This window comes from Macroventuria anomochaeta, assembly GCF_010093625.1.
Source record: "Macroventuria anomochaeta strain CBS 525.71 unplaced genomic scaffold BU25scaffold_61, whole genome shotgun sequence".
Classification (NCBI taxonomy): domain Eukaryota; kingdom Fungi; phylum Ascomycota; class Dothideomycetes; order Pleosporales; family Didymellaceae; genus Macroventuria; species Macroventuria anomochaeta.
Genome location: NW_022985422.1, coordinates 44,644 through 64,543, shown reverse-complemented (window position 1 = coordinate 64,543; position 19,900 = coordinate 44,644). Strand labels below are relative to the sequence as shown.

The 19,900-nt window shown below is 52.6% G+C and overlaps 5 protein-coding genes across 5 annotated transcripts; 2 read left to right on the top strand and 3 right to left on the bottom strand.

The window, feature by feature from the left end:
- The first annotated feature begins 302 nt into the window (after window positions 1-302).
- On the top strand, window positions 303-1,235 carry BU25DRAFT_416364 (uncharacterized protein). Its single transcript, XM_033707764.1, has one exon. It carries the CDS (start codon window positions 566-568, stop codon window positions 941-943), a length of 378 nt encoding a protein of 125 aa, XP_033555359.1. The 5' UTR covers window positions 303-565; the 3' UTR covers window positions 944-1,235.
- On the bottom strand, window positions 1,217-3,352 carry BU25DRAFT_416363 (alpha/beta-hydrolase). The gene is made up of 3 exons (XM_033707763.1): window positions 3,154-3,352; window positions 2,140-3,105; window positions 1,217-2,087 (listed from the first exon to the last, which is right to left on the bottom strand). The coding sequence occupies exons 1-3, from the start codon at window positions 3,298-3,300 to the stop codon at window positions 1,374-1,376; spliced, it is 1,827 nt and encodes a 608-aa protein (XP_033555358.1). The 5' UTR covers window positions 3,301-3,352; the 3' UTR covers window positions 1,217-1,373.
- Window positions 3,353-4,058: 706 nt separating this feature from the next.
- On the top strand, window positions 4,059-5,156 carry BU25DRAFT_404997 (P-loop containing nucleoside triphosphate hydrolase protein; the record flags this gene model as incomplete). The annotated part of the gene is made up of 2 exons (XM_033705141.1): window positions 4,059-4,212; window positions 4,262-5,156. The coding sequence occupies 2 exons, from the start codon at window positions 4,059-4,061 to the stop codon at window positions 4,726-4,728; spliced, it is 621 nt and encodes a 206-aa protein (XP_033555357.1). The 3' UTR covers window positions 4,729-5,156.
- Window positions 5,157-6,903: 1,747 nt separating this feature from the next.
- Window positions 6,904-8,595, bottom strand: BU25DRAFT_416361 (GroES-like protein). The gene has a single exon (XM_033707762.1). The coding sequence runs from the start codon at window positions 8,144-8,146 to the stop codon at window positions 7,088-7,090; it is 1,059 nt and encodes a 352-aa protein (XP_033555356.1). The 5' UTR covers window positions 8,147-8,595; the 3' UTR covers window positions 6,904-7,087.
- Window positions 8,596-10,409: 1,814 nt separating this feature from the next.
- Window positions 10,410-19,502, bottom strand: BU25DRAFT_463933 (uncharacterized protein; the record flags this gene model as incomplete). The annotated part of the gene is made up of 3 exons (XM_033710643.1): window positions 10,410-14,726; window positions 14,775-15,172; window positions 15,218-19,502. 3 exons carry the CDS (start codon window positions 19,500-19,502, stop codon window positions 10,410-10,412), a joined length of 9,000 nt encoding a protein of 2,999 aa, XP_033555355.1.
- Window positions 19,503-19,900: the final 398 nt, after the last annotated feature.

Below are 19,900 nucleotides of genomic sequence, written 5' to 3'. Positions count from 1 at the left end.
CTGATACTCTGATCAAGAAGCTTATCTACTCAATGCCACGACGACTCAGTGCCTGTATGCGTGCACAGGGGTATCAGACTAAATATTGAGATCATGCGCAATCCAGCGCTTTAATCAGATTCAAATTTCACCGTGTGGTTGTTGAGATAATAGTGTGTGAACATTCACTCAAAAGTAGTTGTGGTGGTCCAAGTGCATCGGGCGACAAGACTTTTGTCCTCCGACTGTAGCAATCGTTGCCGACAATGCCGAGCTGTGCCACCTATCCACCTGATCACATAATCCCACGCTTGCTGACTGCTGTTTTTGCCCGTTTGTGTGATTCCTACTTTCTTCTCTTTCATCTTCATCATCATCCACCTTTTTTCGACACGCAGAACAATTCAACATTGCATCCGGGGCACTGCTCGTTCTGGTGACCCTACGGGGCCAGACGTCCATCTCAGAATCCAACAGTCACTTATTTCCTGCACAAGACCGAATCAGATCATGACAACACCGAAAGTTCACTTCTCACGACGATTCGCTACCATCAGCCTTGTGTTGACCGTGAGTGCGATTGCGAATGGTTAGGCGCGGCCTTTTGGGTGCGGCTACTCGTAAGTATCATCATTTGCAACCGGCCAGTTTCACTCGTAGGTTCTACTGGCGCCTAGACCTTATCGTCGATACTTTAGTCACTGTGCCTGGCCTTGAAGAAGGGAAGACATATTTACGCTGCTCGGTGACTGCCTCCGGACGGTTGTTCCAGACGTTTACTTTCACTTACCACCTCCAGCCCTCCGCTGCGTCGGTACTTTCGGTCAGCATATGCTCGATAGTCGTTTATAATCAATACGGCCGATGCCCTTCTTCCTTCCCTCCTTCATTCGAACTTCTTCGTGAGCTGCGACTTTCGAGCTCCACCCGACCCCTATGTCCTCCGCGCACGCCCTTTTCATAAGGATGGCATCGAGATTTCAGACTACCAGGACAATTTGATACCGGGTTTCTTTGCACGCCCTTCTTACATGGCGGCTGAGCCTGGACTGAGCGAACTGAGATTCTCCCTACGTCCACCGGGCGCAGACAATCTCGACCAGCTCGCCCATAGTTCACAGTCTTCAGGTCAATGCTGTTGCCTATTTTCGTGAAGTGTCTGCGAAGAGTTCGATCTTATTTTGGGAATGACCCAAGGTCATATGGAGCCTTGAAGCTTTCGGTCCACCCACAATTCACGTCGAGCGTTCGATGACCACTTCGGGGTTCCTGGTTACCTGGCACGTGAATTTCGTACAATTCTCGCTTGTGAGCCTCCTCTTAGATGCCCTGGTCTTGTGCCGGAGCTTGAAGAAGAGATATGCGGCATTACTTTGTCATCGTGCCTACAAGAACTACGCACCAAAGCTATTAGTACCGTTCCCGCCAACCTCCCCCACCAAGATGAAGTCCTTCACAATCGCATTCACACTCCTCAGAATAACCTTTTCCGCCTCCGTACACGTCTCGAAGACATCCCAAAGGTAGCACTTCGCAGGCTCCTCGTCCAAATGCAGCACCGACTCAGTCCATGCCGAGCTCGATCCGCAGCTGGAGTAGTCGGCAGCAGCTACCTCACCAGTAGGGACATCCTTATTGAACATGACACGGTTGAAGATCTGGTATGCAGTCTCGGGCTGATAGTACGGCACCTCATGACCCGCTTGAAAGACTCGCGCAAATGACAAGTTGCCATGCTGTCGCACAAAACCACCCACATTCGACGAATTTGTCTGAATGTCTGCGTATCCCGCCTTTTTGAAGTCGGCAGACCCTAGCGCAAGACCGATGGCTTCACCACCGAGCCAGTTGCACTGGTAGTCGCGATCACCGTACACAAGCGATACTTTGACGCCCTTCTCAAGGAGGTTGCTGAGTTTCTTGAGCCCGTTCCCAAGGACGAAGTCGCCTGTTGCGTTGAAGCCGACTGCGACTGGAAATGACAGGCCAGTCCAGTTGAGTGGTACACCGAGAGCTTGTTGAATATCGGCGTCGTTCAGGTAGCCGGCAGCCCACTTGGGAGGGAGAGTCTCAGGAAGGTTGGGTGCGGCGATGTCGAACTTGTTCTGCTGTGATGTTGTCAACAAACACCTGGATCAGGATCGGGGGGGTTTCACTCACGCCTGACTTGTCGAAGTCATCGTGTAGGTTCGAGAAACAGTACAAGAAAGCATCAAGACAAGCTTTGTTGACATCTGGTTGATTTCCCAAGCCTCTGGGGTCCTTCGCTTCTGCCAATGTTCTGCACTCTGCCGTGAGGTTTTTGCACTGTGGTGAGGCTGCAAGAGCCGACTCGTACTGCGTCTCATTGATGAACTGCAAGCCGTAGGTGTTGTTGTAAGCAAACTCCGGGTAGTAGTCGATCTGTGTATCGATGTCGATACAGGCATTGACGAGACCAATGGTATCGATATGAAGCTCTATTGCAGAACCTTTGAGACTTCCTCCAGCGATAAGGCTGTTTTGCTGTTCGAAGTAGTCCGCGTAGATGGGGTTGTAGTGGCCCGCGTAAGATTCGCCCCAGATGCTGAAGCGGTTGTCCTTCGACTTGTATCCGGGGAATTCCTGCATCCAAGTTTGCATGAAGTCATAGATGAATGGCGCAGCTGCTACCGTTGTATTTGGAGTGCTGCAGAAGTTCTGAGATGGGAACGTTCCGGTCAAGAAGGTGAGGTTTGTCTCTGGTACGCCGGTCTGAGAGAAGTTCGCTGGCTTGTACGCAAAGGGAGACGAAACCACGTCAAGTGTTCCGTTGACCAATCTGTCATATGAGTATCCGACTTGCAGTGGCTGATCGATGTATACCATGTTCACTTTGTCGTTCCATGACCACGGATTAAGCTTTGTTGTCTTAGAGTCTTCAAGGACGATGCAAGGACCGTTCTCGCCAACAGCAGCCTGGCTCGATGGTACCCCAGGGCCTCCCTGGAGCCAGATGGAGAGCGGAGCATTCTCTGCGTCGTGTCGAGCCTGGAAGAACCAGAAGTATATGTGGCTCTCGTAATTGCGATTCTTCGCTAGGTCAATCGGGAGGTTCACAAAGCCACTGTAGCCTGTGACACCTTCAGTTGTCTCGCATATGCTAGTCTGAGGGTCATTAGTACTGCTTCAATAGTACACTTTGGTACGACCTACCTTCTTGTAGGAGATCGACACACCAGGAAACTTCGTTGACTGTACGATCGTAACATGTTCTGGTTTCGGAGGGAAGGCCGCCGATGCGGCAAGTGCGAAGGGGCTCAGGGCTACGAGGGATCGCAGAATAAACATGTTCATCGGCATTTTGGATTTCTAAGCAGATAGGTCTATATTAGTAACGTTGGACCTATTGAATATGAATGAAGAGGCTGGATGTCAAACAACGCCTTCCGCCGCCATATTTAAGCTTCTTCGTGCCAAAGGCATGTCGTCGTTGCTTGAGCGCGGGAGCGTGGCTGGATAAACGCAGCGACAAGGTGTTTGCGTGCGATACACGACGGTTCGAAGCATGTTACTGGCCCTGTACATGGTCCAATACCGGATAATCATGCAAGCTTCGACTAGAGGCGTGAAAGAGCGGGAGGCTAGTTGGAAAAGCGGAGGCCTGCCGCGACCTGGCCGACCGTGCGTATCAACACCGACCGTGTCGCAGCTGCTTGAGACCTGATCGGGACTACACCATGCTGCCGTGTCTAGAGAGTTCCTCTTGGATGGAAACTTGAATCTTGCACGCGAAGGAGAACAGCGTTGTTGAAGGATGGCGCATCAGTGGGGCGGAGGATGTTTGAACGTTGTCGATCATTTCAACTGCGGCCTCGCTTCCCCGCATCTGCGCCTTCCTTCTCGCCAACCAAACACCTATCATCAATTATGTGGCGCATGGTGTTTCCTCGGTCGCAGTATGACCGGCCGGTGTTATCTTGACCGGTGATACAGCCAAGATGCAATACCGACCGACGACTCATCGCAGGCTTCGACCCATCTTGCGACCACCGCCTGGGAATGAGTCAGCCTTGTCAGCCTCCACGCGCACTACTCAGCGAAGCTGCACACAAATCACAATGATCGACTCTACATGCGAAGAGCGTAGAGGCAAAACCATCGAATATGACATTAAAGAAATCAAGACAGCTGTGCCTCCATCACTCCTTCCGTATCTGCAGCGCACACCCTCAGACCCCCGTCCTGTGGTAATCATGACATGCGGCCTTGCAGGTAATTCCCAAAAAGACATGCACACCGTGTACTAAGCCAACCATATCAGGGACCGGCAAGACCACGCTCGTGAAGTCCATACTCAAGCACCATCCCCACTTCACAAGGGTATCGAGCGACGCCATCCTCTTCGATGCTCACGGAATTTATGGCATTGACTATGCGGCATCTTTGTCCTTGTACAACCAGTATCAGGATGAAGTCGATGTAGTTTATCTCGAGACTTTCCGCAGACTCCTGGCTGAAGAGAAAGATATCATTCTCGAGCGGTCATTCTACGCGAAGGAAGATCGAGACGAGTTCCATGGGATAGCGGTAGACGGCGGCGCCAGAGTCGTGCTCGTGTTTCTGCGAGCGAAAGACAAGGAGCTGCTGTGGGAAAGGATCTGTAAGAGAAGTAGGGCGGAGAAGACAGCTGACAATGCACTGGACATTAGCAGGGAGACGTTCGAGATGTACTGGAGCGGCTTTGAGGATCCGGACAACGAGGGCGAAATTGTGATTGAGGTTGTCTAGAGGGTGTCCGCTATAGTAGTGATGAGAGGTTTACGACCGACCATTGCTTCTGAGGTGCTGCAACGGTTCTGGTGATCAACTGCTCCATCATCGCCTGAGACAAGATCAACACTCAATGATGCTTCTCATAACTCGGTGCTGGTTCGTATGCTGGCAACTGCTCTTTGAGAGCACGTGTTTCCTGAGCAGGCTGTATCGATGCTGCTTGGTTTGCGCTCGCAGAGGCAGCCGGTGGTGTCTCGTCCTAGCCGTCGTACATCGCAGACGACTCGGCAAAGGTCTCATAAGGCAGTGACACTAAGGTCTCTTGGACGCAGTCCCCATCCACCACTCATACGGTACATTAGCCGTAGCTCATAGGTCCTGAAGTTTGGAAAGATGGTCGGCAATAACTTTGTTTCGCTAAGTTCTGCGAGATGTAAACCATGGCTCATTACTTTGTTCCTCGCAATGAAGACTTTGCCAATGATCTCTTTCTCCGTGCTCTCGATGATATCACGGTCACCGGTCGCTCCCCTGTACGGAACTCAAATTGTGAGGATTGATGTAAGCTTGACGCGTATCTGTCGAACATAAACAGTAGGTATCTCAGGAATCTCGTGTGAGCGGCCGAGATGGTAGAAGGCGAAGGAAATTGGGATGCCGCTTCCTACAACCAGTAGGTATGGACGATGAGCCGTGATCTTCCATATTGCCTCATGTATTGCGTGCTGATATTTCGATAACGTCGACCACTTGAGCGTTGCCAGAGCACCCGGATTGTGTTCATTCTTGGGGTTCAAGTGATGACCCTTGAGGCAGAACTCGGGATGTTTGGGGCGCTCAACCAGGACAGCAGAAGTTTCCGAGGTGGCTATCGGCTGAAAAGGCAGCATCAACGTGATGATCTCGTCCGGCGACCAGTCCACTTTCTTGTGGGCAAGAACTTCGAAATACTGTATGTTGCTTTCGCTGTTCTCCCTATGTTGTATGTGGTTGTTGTTGTTTCTGTTGCTTCTCTTGCTTTGTTTTGTAGATCTGGCTTGGCGCGTTCGTCCGTTGTTTCGGCCTTGTGCCTGCGCACTGTGGTTCCGTTTTGCCTCTTCTTGCTCTGCTGTTCCTGGTTCTGTCTGTTTCGTTGGACGGCTTTTGCTTTGGTAGGCTTTGTTCGCGCTCGGGGCGTTGCTGAGTATTTCTCTGAGTGTGTTTGTTTTCGTGAGCTTTTCTTCTTTGGATCGTCTTCCTGCTTGTCCGTTGACGGGGCTGCTTTCTGCCTGCGCTTTTAGGGGTATGGGTTCTGATTTGGTGGTGTTATGTTTGCCTGGCCGTGAACATTCCGTCGCGTAGTTGGCTTTTCTCCTTGAGTTTCTGAGGTTTTGTCATTGTGGCTTTGCGGATGTCTGTTTGCGTGCTTGGTTCTGTTCTTTGCTTGTGTCCGTGTGACGGTTGTCTTTGCTCGTCGTCTCTGGTGTGTGCATTGTCGGCCTGTCGGTGTTGTTTTTCAGGAGTTTGACGATTTTTGGATGGAGGTGAGGTTCGTCGCTATCGCCCGGTTCTGGCTTTGGTCGTCTGTCACGGCTTTGCTCTTGCGTGTTCCCTGGGTGCTTCCTTGTCGTGTGCGTTTTGCTGGCGTCACCGTGTTTTTTCTGGCTCCGATGTTCCCGGGTTTTGTCCGTGATTTCTGTCTTGTCTGTGTCGCTGAGCTTCTGATTGTGCTGTTTCAGTTTGCTTTTGTCATCCTGCACTTTAATTATGTGCCCTGGGCTACTATTTTTCTTGTGTTTTCTACTCTCTGCTTTGGGTTGTACACCGGGTTGGGGTTGTGTCACGGTTTAGACTATGTGAGGAGAAGCTGACTATATACTGGCCCTGGAAGTCGCTACCCCAGAACAGTATATACCAGGGTAATAGGGTCTCAACCAAGACCACAACATATTTAAACACACAGAATAGTGAAATACAACCTCAGTTCAATCCTGCAATTCTTCCCACATGCGTACGGATCACTCACAATCCACCGCGACAAATGGCCTATGGCAGAGCTTGTGCACGTGTGCCCAAGCATCTTTGGGAAGCGAACGAGACCGAACAAAAGTAGATAATGCTTCAGTAAAGCCTTGGAAGGGACGAAAGGAAAGTTTACGCAACGTAATATCTGCCAAGTCCTGTCTCAGTATCATATAGTTCTATCAATGGTCGTACGCTGCAAAAGATGGTTCATGGGAGTAGAGCGTCTCCTTTCGGCTTTATCGTGATCACACCAGACCTTACCTCCCACAGCGCTACGCTTGACTGCAGCAACGATGATCACACTCATTCTCCACTTCAGGTACGTGCAGTATAGAGATCATCGTGTCTTTCCGCCTTTCATCGAACGCGATCATGGCACTCGTACCACCTTCCGCCCGGTCACCTCATACCGCATCAGCTCCTGTATGATTTTGGGGGAATCCTCGAACTTATACACCTCAATCTTCGGCGTGATCTTGCCCTCCAGCGCCAACTGAAGCAACTCCTCCATCTGCTCAGCGGTTCCAGTGGAGGACCCCTTGATGACCAGACCCCTGTTGGCGATATGGATCGGTGACATGGGAAACATGAATGTATCCGGCGGCAAGCCAACGCATACAAAAACACCATTATTCCTCACGAGCGCCGGTGCTTGCTCGTATGCCCTCTCATTACCAGCGACGCAAATGACACCATGCGCACCTTCTCCGTCTGTGAGATCCTTGACTGCTTGGACGACGTCCTGCTTGGCGTAGTCGACGAAGCCTACTGCGCCCATCTCTTTGCACAGCTTCTCCTTGTCTGCACCACTGTCGATGCCAATGACTTTGTACCCTTTCAGATTCGCAATCTGTACGCCGATATGTCCTAGACCACCTCCAGCACCGACAATTACAACATAGTCGCCAGGCACAACATCAGGGGCGAGATTCGACACCGCACCTGCCAAACTCAACCCAGCACACAGCAGCGGTGCTGCGACTTCGCTCTTGACACCATCAGGAATCGGTGTTACGAAGTCGGCATGCGCGACGGTGTACTGCTGCAGCGTACCCCACACCTGACGACTGGAGTTGACCTGCTTCGCGCAGTGATTAATCTTGCCAATTCTGCAGCTCCCGCACTCCTTGCATGCGCTCCACAACCACTTCACGCCAACTCTCTTCCCAAGCAGACCCTCCGCGGCACCAGGACCCAGTTGCACAACCTTGCCAACACCCTCATGACCTGGTACCTGCTCGTATTTGCCCTTGACTCGGAGCGCGTGACAGTCGGAGTGACAGATGCCGGAGCATTCGATCTTGACGAGGACTTCGTTTTCGCCGGGTTGTTTGACTTGCACGTCGTTGCGGATTTGGAGGACGCAGTCTGGGCCGGGCTCGTCAACCCAGGCTGCGGTCTGCGTCGAGGGTATCGAGTCGGTCGACATCTTGTGGGCTTGAAAGGTGGAGACGTTCGGGGAAGTTCGAGTCGGCCCCACTTCAGCTTCGAGTCGCGATAATGGTCTTGGTGATGAGGATATGGGAAAGGAACCGAATTGAGCCTGGGAAGACCTCAGAATCGAAAGATGAGAAAGCTCAATTTGCAGAGAGAAGCAAAAGACGGAGAAGAGAAGGATTCGGAAGAATTGGTTACATTACATCAGGAGTGGTGGTTGTCCCCAAAGCTACCCCGCTGCCCCACGCTCGGAGGAGGCCGATGATTCTGCCAATGGGAAAATCACCAGCTCCGCGTTCCGCAGGCCGAAGTCTGTTTCTGGCTTATCTAACCACCTTTCTGAACCTCACACGGTGGAGTCGGGAAGACTGAGCAGTGATCAACATGCCATACACCTCCGATACCGCTGCCATGATTGAAGGGGTCCTGCAACCGAGCATCTGCTGGCGTGTTAGCGACATAGCCAGGCTCCGTGACTGATCTAGATATGTTGCAGGCCAAGCGCTGTTGTGCACATGAAATGTATTACTAATCGTGCCGTGTGATGGCATGATTGATCGATTGATTGGTTTGATGTCCTATGTGAGTCTGAGACTATGGAAGACGAGAGAAGCAGTAGCTCCTCTGGTAATGCAAAGATTTAGTTACAGGGAATTGGATTCACTGAGAGTACAAGGGATGGTGAGGGCTCAGGCCCAAGTGCGATGGCCTGAATATAAGCTGAGCTAGGATGCTTCAAACAATAGAACACACACTCTCTTCTAAACTTTCCTATATCTACAATACACGCACCCAACCGTGCGCCAAGATACTATTGATAGACTATCTTCCACGCTTTGCTCTTGGCAAAGGAAAGCTAAGTGATGTCATCCTCAAAGACTCAAGCATATCCATTGCTCTCTTACAGTGGAGGTGAGACGACCTGGCCGTGCTCTGCACACTGTTGGAATCGTTACACGCCGGAGCAAGCTGTTGAGTGAATCTGCCAGAACGAGGTATCGGAAAACTTTATCGTCACTCGATGGTGTACTCACAGCATATAGCGACTGGCGCATACTCCATATCTTCTTCAGCCGTGGCATACTGAGCCCAATACTCATCAAAAGTAGTGGAGGTCCCCTGGCCGCCAGCGACGATTGCCCAAGATCAAGAGACCAGAAAGACCACAGGTACGGAGTCTTTCTTCCTCGTCCCGTCACCCCTCCTCCACCACACCCATTGATTTGCCACGCGCAGCGATTGCTAGAGCACTCTACCCTAACCACAAGAAAATATCAGTTCAGTATCTTGAAGCGCACTATCATGCCGGCCATTCCAAACGTAGCCTGTGGTTCGCTGTTGTCATGATTGCATATAGACTATTGTCGGCGTCTCTACCCTCAGCACAGCACCTTCCAAATGAATGTCTACGACTATGGCAACATATGAGGGCACTGCATCAACGCCGAGAGCGCCTGGGTTACTGGCGCGCATGCTGGAAATCGCATCTTGTACAGTACTAGGCCAAAAGTTTGTTCGCTTAGCGGACTTCCTCACCAAAAGTCACCTCTTTCACCTTAAGATATCTACCTTCCTAAGTAACACAGAGCTATAAAGTTATACCTTTTGAAAAAACAAATTAGTAGAAGAATATATTCTAAAAGTCTAATATCTTTATCTTATTTCTAAGCCTAGAGAAGACAGCAAAGATAGATTCTCTAAAGAAAAAATGAAGATTAAGCAGGGTTTGCTATTAGTTTCTCTTTACCCCTTCTCTAATTCTATACAAACTTAAGATTAATTGCTAAAACTTAGGGGAGTGTTAGAAAGAGATATTCACTTCTATATAATACAACAAAGGAGGAACCGACCGAGAGTGAAGCGCTGGATGCACTTGTGCGACTGGTTGAGCTTCACGTGTACCGTCCAGGAGACACAGGAATTGCTGGGACTGTGGTGAAAACCAGGAGTGTAACGTGATGGGAAGGATGACAAGGGTCTAGAAAGCTGTGTGCAAATGTCAGATGAGATTTCAATGATGCCAAAGGCTTGTAACTCGTCTATACCTGCCAGACCCGCTCTGAACGCCCAAGATAAAGGTGCCACCGTAATACAGTATGGTACAACACCTTCGAAGAAGCGCATGGATGTGTACAAAGAAAACGCTGCGCGAACGCCGAGAAATGCTGTGCTCCTCCAAATGCAACAAACGACATCCTCCCCAATCCACACATCCCACCTTCATCCCCAATCCCCACGCTCCACCTAACAACCCGTTACTCAAACCTCTCAGTCTTCGTTCTACCAAGTAACTTCTTTCCCACCGCCAATGCTTTCTGTTTCTTATTCTTGCCTTGCTCCCCGTCGTCTCCGTAGCTGGTCACCGGTCGATCCCCTTCTTCGACCACGCTGCCGTTCCTCGAGAATGGAAAACTCCCATTATTCCCCGCCGAATTTGCCCTATCCCTGCCCCTATAATTGGCAAAAGGCGTCACACTAGTGATATGCTTACTCAGACTATGGATAAGATTCGCATGCCCGGGCTCCGTATTATCCACTCTACTCAGTTCGTCCGCAAAGGCGCGCCCGTCCTCGATACCCAAGCCGTGATCATCGTGGTGGTGTCTGTGCAAGCCACCGAGAATGGAGCCGTGCGTGCTACGCTCGTCGGCGCTCGTGCCTGGACGCAGAGAGCTCTCTTCGGAGACAGTGGACACCCACGACCCTTGCCGCCCGGATGTGAAGGAGCGGCGGACACCGTCGGTCGACGAGCCGCCGGGGGAATGGTCGCGCATTGATGCGCCATCGGAGGAGAGGTCGGGGGAAGCATTGAGCATAGCGCTACTGTTTGCGATTTGTCTCAGTCTGCTCTGCTGCGTCTTGGACGGGCGGTGGTGGGAAAATTTGTTGCCTACGATGGCGCCCGCATGACTGATAAGCGCACGAATGACGTCTTTCTTCAGTTGTAACGCAAGATCGAGGTTCGACCAGGTCTTGTTGCGGTATTCGAGGGTGGGCATTTTGAAGACGAGGTCGTGCACGTCTTCGAAGTTGCGCGAGCCTTTGCCTTTGTAGGAGAGGCAGAGTGTCATTGAGGGGATGCGGACGTAGGCGAGTGTCATGTAGTTACTTGCTCGGTTCATCATCTGCGTAAGATCGTCGTGGCGCTCTTTCTTGTCCTTCTTGTCTGCACGCTTGTCGGTCATTGTCATGCTTGTGCCGGTACGGTAGAGCGTGAACTTCTTCGCGGTGCGCTCGGACTCGTTTGCTGTCATAGACGATGTGTTGGAGCGGACTGATGCAGGCCTGCCATGGATGTTGAGTGAAGAGCCTGACGGCGTCGCTGCAGAGTTAGGATGCAGCGTCCGACGCAGTTCAGTTCCACTGCGGGATGCATTGTCATCGCGGAACAGTGATCGGAAGCTGTTCAAGCCAGGCCTCTTTTGTGGGCTACTCTTGACCTTGCTCGCAGCCCTGTCGTTCGGATCTGGTAGCTTCAACGTTGGCGTCAGTCGCGACTTGATGGCAGCGGCTGCTTCGTCTTGTGATATGGAACTGCTCATGCTAGTGTTGACGCTCGAAGTCATGCTGCCGTTAACATCGTTGTCCTCGTCGTCCTGGGATGGCAGTGTGTGCTTGATCATGAAGGGTGACGAGTTGCCATTCTCCGCGTTCTTGTCTTTGATGGCAGGGAAGATGTATTCGAACAGCTTCTTGCCGATCTCCCACTCCAGCTGAACCTTGAGTGGGTACAGCATGACTTCGAAGTGCTCCATAACGGGTATACCGGCAATGGCCTCGAGCATGACAAACTGTACCTTCAAGCACTTAGCGTTCTCAGGCAGCTGTTTGTTGTTCTCCAGATAGGGCAAGATCATCTCCGGGTACAGTGCGTTCGGGAGCAGGTTCAGACCGCGTGCTTCCTCGATCTCCAACGAGTTGAAGTTGGACCCATCATTGTTGTCGGTACGATCGTACAGTACGTTCTTCAGCTGGAACTCTGCGAGAGACTCTTGTCCTTCGCGTAACAAGTGCCACACGATCTCTGATGCAGAGATGTACCATCGAAGAAGACCAGTCGACTGCTTAGCTTGCGCACGGTCGTCCTGCTTGCGCTGTGCGGTGGTAATGGCCTTCATGACGAAGAACAGCTCATCCTCATACACTGCCAGGTCCTTCTCCACCTCAACACGATCTTCCCAGCCCTGCTTATCGAGGTACTTCTCGTTGACCTGGAAGACCGTCTTGATCTCTTCAAGTTGTCGAATACGCTCCTGGAGACCGATAATCAAGCTAGGTGCACCTGTGAGATCACTGAAGTCGGAAGCCAGCATAATCTTCTCGAGACGCTCGTTGCGCGTCTTCTCAAGCGGCTCGCGGTACAAGAGTAGATCCAATACAATGACATACATAGCGTAGTATTGTCGTGAATCGCATAAGGCGCGGACGTGAGGAAAGTCAACCCAGAGATGGTCAATCCTACTCTCCATGTTCTGCGCGCTCTTCGATGATGCAGAGTCTCCAGACACGTCGTCGTTGTATTTAAGACGCAGAGTGTTGTACTTGTCGTATCGCATACTGGCTGACGTCCTCTGCACCACCCTCTGGAAGCCATAAGGATTCGTATGGAACTCGAACATGACCTCGAATGGGACCCAAGGCGGCCAAGCCGAGCCCGCTGGAGTTCCGTATGTGCTTCCAGAGTACATATGGATGTCGTCCATGCCACTAAAGATCTTAGCGTTAGTGACAAAGATCTGGAGACTGTCCATGGCAGCAGTGAAGCGGCGTTGCACTAGACCGGAGACCTCGTCCATGACTCGATCCTTATCCATGATTTGCAGGACTTTGAGTTGCATGCCCTTGGCGGTTACGAGCACAGCAGCTTTCGTGTTACGCTCACTCTGCAGCTGGATCTGAGGGGCGATGAGGCGGACGATGTATGCGTTCTGGGGCACGTAGTCTGCATTAACATCTTTCTCAGCCGAATCTTGCTTCTCTTGTGCTTCCTTATTCTTGTCGCCCTCCTCGAGCTCGTCAGCATCGACGAACTTCTTGCCATCTACAAGGAGCTGCTGAATCGTCTCATCGATGCTGAGACCTTGGTCGCTCTGCGCTTTTGGTGTCGTCGGATCCATATCAGGGCTTTCGTATTCGAAAGATGTGGACGGTCCGCGTGACTTGTTCTGCTCATCCACAACATCGAGGATGAACTTGACTGCTCTTCGAGACATGTAGTACACGAAACCTCGACGCTGACTGACTTGATGGATATAGCGCAGGATGATATTTCGCAACGAATTGCCCCACTTTAAGTGTACATTGTGGATGATGAAACGGTTGTTGAAGTCGCTGATATAGTCAATGTTAGGTTTTGAGTCCATTCCTTTGGTATCGGAGTCATTCGCTGGGTCTTCGCCGTTGGCTTCGTAGAACTCATCGTCAGTATCAGGCTCCCCTTCAGGTACGGCATTCGCCTCGTTAGCTGCCAGTCGGTCAAGAAGACTCTCGTGCATCGAGGTGAGAAACTCCAACTTCCGTTGCAAGAACAATGCGTGGCTCTTGAACGTGTTCAGACGGCGCTCCGCTTCCTTCTGGTTCTCATCGAGCTCACGAACGACCTTGACCTCCTGTTCGCCAATTGCGCGGTGGTTGTGCTCAATTTGCTTCTTGATCCGTTCGATTCGCTGTTCAATGAGGCCGCACTGAATACGTCGCGGGTCGTTGCGTGCTGACATGACACAATGGTGCGTTGGCTCATTACCGAACGCACTGGTTCTGTGGATGTCTCCAGAGATATTGTCGGCGTGATCTGTCTGGCGGAAGTAGGTGAAGTGAGGTGCAAAAGCAAGTGGTAGGATCTGCGTCTCAGGATGACGATCTGCTGGCAAGATCCACCCGAGCTCAATAAAGTCATCCATATCGACCCAACCCCAATCGTTGTCAGGTATAGTGAACTTCGACAGATCCGCCCTGATGTACTCTTGATTAAAGCTCGCAGCCTCTTCAACCGTGGCATTTTCGACATCGTCTGAGTCAGTCCCAGCTATGCTTGCTGATACAGCTCGCACATCCGTTTTGATGAGATCCAGCTGGACCTGATTGATGCGCATACCAGTGGTTTGGTTCTGCTTACTGTCCTCTTTACCTTTGGGCGCTTGGACGACTGTACGGAACTCCTCACGACGCTGATGAAGATCGAGCATGAAGCTGTCCACACGCGCCTTCAGTCCGGTGGCAGACACAACGCCCGAGCCGTAGTCTTCAGCATCCTTATGCTTGTAGATGTGGCTCATGTACAACGGCGAGAGTAGCAGATTGTACTTGATCGTTGCGAGATGCCGGCCAAACTTCTTGCTTGACTTCTCTACGCCAGGCCACAGCTTGCCTTGGCGGACTGGCAGTGACATGGCGCCCGAGAACATGGACCACCAGTTGTAGAAGTGGGTAAAAAAGCGGGGTGTGAGATGCACACTGTTGTACGTCTTCGAAGCGTCTTGGTTGGCCACTGACCATTCTCGATCGTACGGTGCGGCAATAGCGATAGACATATGGATATGATGGCTGCGGAAGCCACGAAAAGCGTCGTATTCCTGGTCGTTGTCAGTGGCTGCAGTATGAATGTAAGATTGCTGACCTACCTTTCCATTTGATGGCTTTGCATACTTCGGGTTCTTGAGCGCAACATTGTAATGAGGAATGAAGTCAAACGATCTCCCACCACTATCCAGATTGCGTTCAAACACCAATCCGACACCCCATCGCACGTTGCCGTTGAGCTTCATCACAGTCTTCTTGAAAACAGCAGCCTGCCTGCGACTCGACAGACTTGACGCGCTCTCGGGGCGGCTGGACTCGGCGTCAGACTCGTGACGTGCGTATTGGCCAAGGTCAGGTATGGCGAGGACGTAGCTTCCGCTTTTCACGACCATGAAATTGCGCGGATCTTCGTCTTCCGCCAGAGTGAGCTTGACGTCGTTTTGCCAGCACATGACAAAACCGGCGCCATGGCCTGTGACCATGTACGGATCGCGAGAACCTGGTACTATTAGCTATGTATCGCATCAAAAATGGAACGACTTACCCTTGAGGATGAGGTGAACATCACCGTCGCCCTTCCATGAAATGTTGATACGTGAGTGGAAGGTCAACCTGATCTTATCCCAGAAGCCCACACGCTCCGACGGGTCAACAGCAGGCTTTGTGAAGTTTTCGATGATCTGCATCATGTCCTGAATAGCTGGCTGGTAAGATGTGCCCCACGTGATCCGTGTTGGATACGCTGAGTTGATGTCGACGTTCATGTCCGAGTAAGTCTTGACAGGTGCTACTGTACGGCGCACGTCAACCGCGAATCCGCCTGAGAGCTCGCCGGACAGCGTCTCTTCCTTGGGCACGACCACCACCCTGCTGACTCGTGATGACTCGACATCTCTGAACTCTTCTGCAATCACGAAGTCCGTTTTCAATGATAGACTTGGCAGACGCGATGATCCGACATTGCCTATTGAAGGAATGTGTACGAGTGGCAATGGATAGTCTCGAAGGTGGAGTTTGGCTTCGCCAGCGTTGATTTGGACGTGCATGGGAATCAGCAGCGAGTACTGCATGTCAGTCGGCATGCCCTTGCCCACACGCTGGAGGAACTTGGGGTACTCTGACATGGGGAAAGAAGGTTTATCGATAGTGATGTCGAGATCACTGACAGCGAACGCCATAAGCGCGGGACGTTGAGGAATAGTGAGGATGGTCTCTTTCTGCTCGACATCGTCCGGCAGCTCATCCAGACCCCAGAACATAGAACGGATGTCGTGCATCGAGCGGTTTTGGGTTGCGAGTGCGTGGTCAATACGCTTCCTCCAGGTCTGAGCGTTGAGAACCTTCAACTTCTCGCGAGCAACTTCGACAGACGTCTGGCTAGAACCGCTGAGGCCACTGAAGCCGTCTTTGTTGTATCGCATAGGTCGATCACCATCAAGTGAACCTTGGTCGATCGAGTCTGCGCTCTTGGTCCGGCGGTGGAACCTGCGATGTCCACCTTCCCTGTTCTTAGATTTGTTTCGACCCCGATGACCATGATGCCCATTGTGGGCGGATCTGGCGCGGTATCGAGAGCCACCGCTTCGAAGCTCGTCTTGTTGCTGCAGCTTCTTGACCTTGAGCTCGAATGCTTGCTCTCGTGCGAGCCGCTGCTTCTGCTCCATAAGACCAATGCGGTAGATGGTGCCGAGCTTCCATTCGAAAGAGCTGTCTTCGAGCTCGAACAGGACAGCGCGACTGCGCAACGAGATCTTCGGCACATGTTTGGGGCCTTCTGGTTCCTTGTCTAGTACGTACTCGTTCGTGCCTGTCTTGAAGCGGTGATGCATCTGCTTTGCCACCTTTGTGATATTCGTGATATTGTCAAAGATCTTGTGTACGACCAGCTGATGCGGTACGGCAATTCTGATAGCGTCCGTAGCGACGTCGATCGACTTGTCATCGGTGACCGTATGGCCGTATCGACGTTTCGTCTGCCTATAGTCTAATCGCAGTGACTTGACGCTCACTATGCGGCTCCACACGCGTTTGACGTTAGGGTTCTCGGCATACAGCCTGACAAGACGTGATCGCAGAAACGGGGGCTGCCACCTATGCTGCCCAGCATCCACACCATATATCTGCAACATTAGCGGTGGATCAGATGGCATGTCTGCCTTGATCTGGATGAATTGGGCCTTGAAATCCACAGTGACGATCTCAGGACTCGCGCTGCCCATGGGACCGAACATGTCGCCGTCAATCGATGGCACCGCGAGATGCGTAGGCGATAGAACTGGCGACATCGGCGACATCGGTTCGTCCAAAGGTACGGGTTCTTGCGGCACGACGAACGACTGCCGCAGGACCTGCATAGCCATGCCCATTGCGAAATGTCGGTATAACGAGTATCGTAGGTACAAGCGCTGGGAGAACGAGTGAATGTGGAAGATTGGTCCTTGCTTGTCGGACGTCGTACTGAACGCCACTTCCATGCGCGGTAATGACAGGGAAGGATCCTGCTCCCATTGATCGGCAGCTTCAATGACAAAGCCTTCCAATCCAGCGAAGTGAAGGGCGAGTCGTCTACCATCTGTCGCGTCGCCTAAAGGCTTGTTAGGCGACTTCGGTGATGGAGATGTAGGTGGCCGCATCAGGTGCTCGTCTCGATTGATTGTTCGACTAGGTGCGCGACGACGGACCGGCTTAAGATCGCTTTCGTCATCCCGGCTGTGCTTGTATTCGGCTGTCCACGATTCGAGGTGTACCGCTGCTCCACGACTGTGCTTCGACACGCCCTCGTCGACACCGGCAACTTCAATGTTGAAGTCTGAGCCTTGCAGATGTATGCATGCAAGCCATGGAGGTAACTTGCGAAGGAAGCTGAGACCCTTCTTCTTAGGTGCGCCCCGCTTCTTACGCCTGTCTTTCTGGAGATGCGTCACGATCTGTCGTAGTCCCTCGCTGATCTCTGGTCGAACGAGATAGAAAGAGAAGGTCTGCGCCATGCCACGAAGTTCGACTGTGACGTCTGGCGAAGCACTGAGTTGCATCTTGAACTCTAGGTAATCTGTCAGAAGCAGGCTATGCTTCTCGATCGACGCAGTCTGGTAGTACAGTTGCTGTGCGTTCATGCGGAAGGTCGAGAGCAGCGCATAGTGAAGCTCGCCATCGGCGGCATGTGACGACTCGACATCTAGCGACAAAGACGAGGAGGCCGAGATCAGCAGATCAAACTCATCGGTCCCTCGCCGTTCGGGGTCCATTGGCGGCAATGTCACTCTTATGACAGGTTCGTGGATGGAGATCTTGATGTTCGCCTTGGGCAACAATCGACGGATAAGGTATCGCTTGCTGTTCCGGGTCTTCTGAGGCTTCTTGCGCGATTCGTAGCTGTTAAACATAGACAATAGTAATGGTAGGTGCTTGGGATCCAGATCCAGCGATGGTGAAGTAATGACGAGATTAGCGAAAAGAATGTTGGTGTTGCGCTCGACGCTATCCTTGTCGCTCGAGAACTGAATGGTCTTTGAAGGGAGGGTCGTGTTTAGCGTAGTCGTAGCCATCGGAACGTAGAGAAGACGCTCTGGGTGGCCGGAGCCGTCGTCGATACCGACGGAGATGGAGATCGCAGCGAGTAGGGCCTGGTGTGCTATATCGTTCGGCGAGAAGTACATGAGATGCGCGGGACTTCGTGGGTCCAGTCGTAGCAGGTCCATGCCAACCTCCTTCATCGCCACGTTGAGGTAGACCTCTGGCTCGTTCTTGCGACTGGCCCTGATCTGCTTGGTGAGACCAACGAAGCTGATGGCGAATTGGAACTCGTGGATGCCGCGCAAGATAGAGCTGGCAAACTCTCTCGAGTCGGATACGGTCTGGACAATGCCCTGCTCTCGACTTCCGGGATGATCGAGCTCTTCCATAACGTCAGTGAGGGAGACGACCAGGTGCCTGGTCTTGACGTCTTTCTCCTTCTGTGTCGACGCTGGCCTGCACTTCTTGGCGCGCTCCACACACAGCTTGACGTCGTCGTAGGGAATGCTCAGACGCCCCAGCTTGAGAGCGATTGACGCATCTCGCAGACCTTCCAGCTCTTTCTTGAGAAAGCCATGAATGTTCAGTGTGCAGTGATCGAGCACCTCGGTCGACTCGCCCCCCTCTGGTGTGAAGAGGACACTGCGCAGTGTGAGGTGCCACTCGGCGGGCCGTTGCTCTTGGCTCGACTTGAGCTTGTGGTGGTTGAAGAGGCGGCTGCGGTCCACTGTTTTGCGCCTAGTATCGACAGCGAGCGACAGGTTGCCCACCTGCACAGACCCAACGTCGAGGACCACACACGTCGTGGAGTAGGCCAGCAGGTCTACCATGCAGATGTAGTTAATCTGCCTGTGCAGCCGTTTGATCTTCTCCTTCATGTCCGTCAACCGCTTCCACGTCAGACTCCGCCTGTGCTCCTCGCTGCCACCTGTGTCCTCATCCTTGACCGCCACCTCGGGCGTGTTGGTCCCGCTCGTGTTCTTCTGCGCAGAGCCATTCGACCAATTCGTCCATCCAGTCTTCCGCTTTGGCTTCTCGCCCAGCGCCTTCAGGTCGACCGTGACCTTGAGCTCGGTCAACACGATGCTGACCCACGTCGGCTGGGCGAATGTGGGGCGGTGGAGGGAGAAGCCAAGGCCACGGATCTCGATGCGCAGGCCATCCTTGGGCGTGAATGCAATGCGGCGCAGGCCCGAGTAGCCCAGTCGTTGTATGGAGACGCCGGTGACGACGCGGATGAAGGCGAAGAGCACGAAGCTCAGCAGGTACAGCAGGAGCAGGAGCCCCGCCAGGAACTGGAGCGTGGGCAGGGCCATTGTGAGCGCTCAACCTGCATCCATTGACTGCCGGTGGCTGTTCGGGGCTATCGCATGTAGTTCGCGCGGGTGCACGTGAGGTGCCTGGAGAATTCGAGGGGCGGCCTGCTGGGCATAGTCGAGGGGGTAGGGGCAGAACTAGGACCGGGCACGCATCGAGGGCTATAGGAGATTCGCAGCGTGGATTATCGGGGATGACGGAGATAGCGGCGCGCGCGGAGGAATCGAGAATCGAAAGCGCGGGTCGCTCGGATGTGCTGGTCGTGTGCGTGTGGCGACTGTAGCGGTGCGTCTGGTGTCTTGTCGACGAGCAATACGGATGGGAGGCGGGCGTGCCTATGCTCTCCGCAGTTCGCGGGGTGCTATGGATGGGTTCACTCAAACGGCAACACGCAACG

Excerpts from the sequence above, each read along its gene's own strand:
- BU25DRAFT_416363 (XM_033707763.1), bottom strand. The coding sequence starts at position 3,300 with ATGCCGATGAACATGTTTATTCTGCGATCCCTCGTAGCCCTGAGCCCC. Across the intron at positions 3,106-3,153 it reads TGTCGATCTCCTACAAGAAG|ACTAGCATATGCGAGACAAC; the intron begins GTAGGTCGTACC and ends AATGACCCTCAG. Across the intron at positions 2,088-2,139 it reads ATGACTTCGACAAGTCAGGC|CAGAACAAGTTCGACATCGC; the intron begins GTGAGTGAAACC and ends ACAACATCACAG.
- BU25DRAFT_416361 (XM_033707762.1), bottom strand. The coding sequence starts at position 8,146 with ATGTCGACCGACTCGATACCCTCGACGCAGACCGCAGCCTGGGTTGAC.
- BU25DRAFT_416364 (XM_033707764.1), top strand. The coding sequence starts at position 566 with ATGGTTAGGCGCGGCCTTTTGGGTGCGGCTACTCGTAAGTATCATCAT.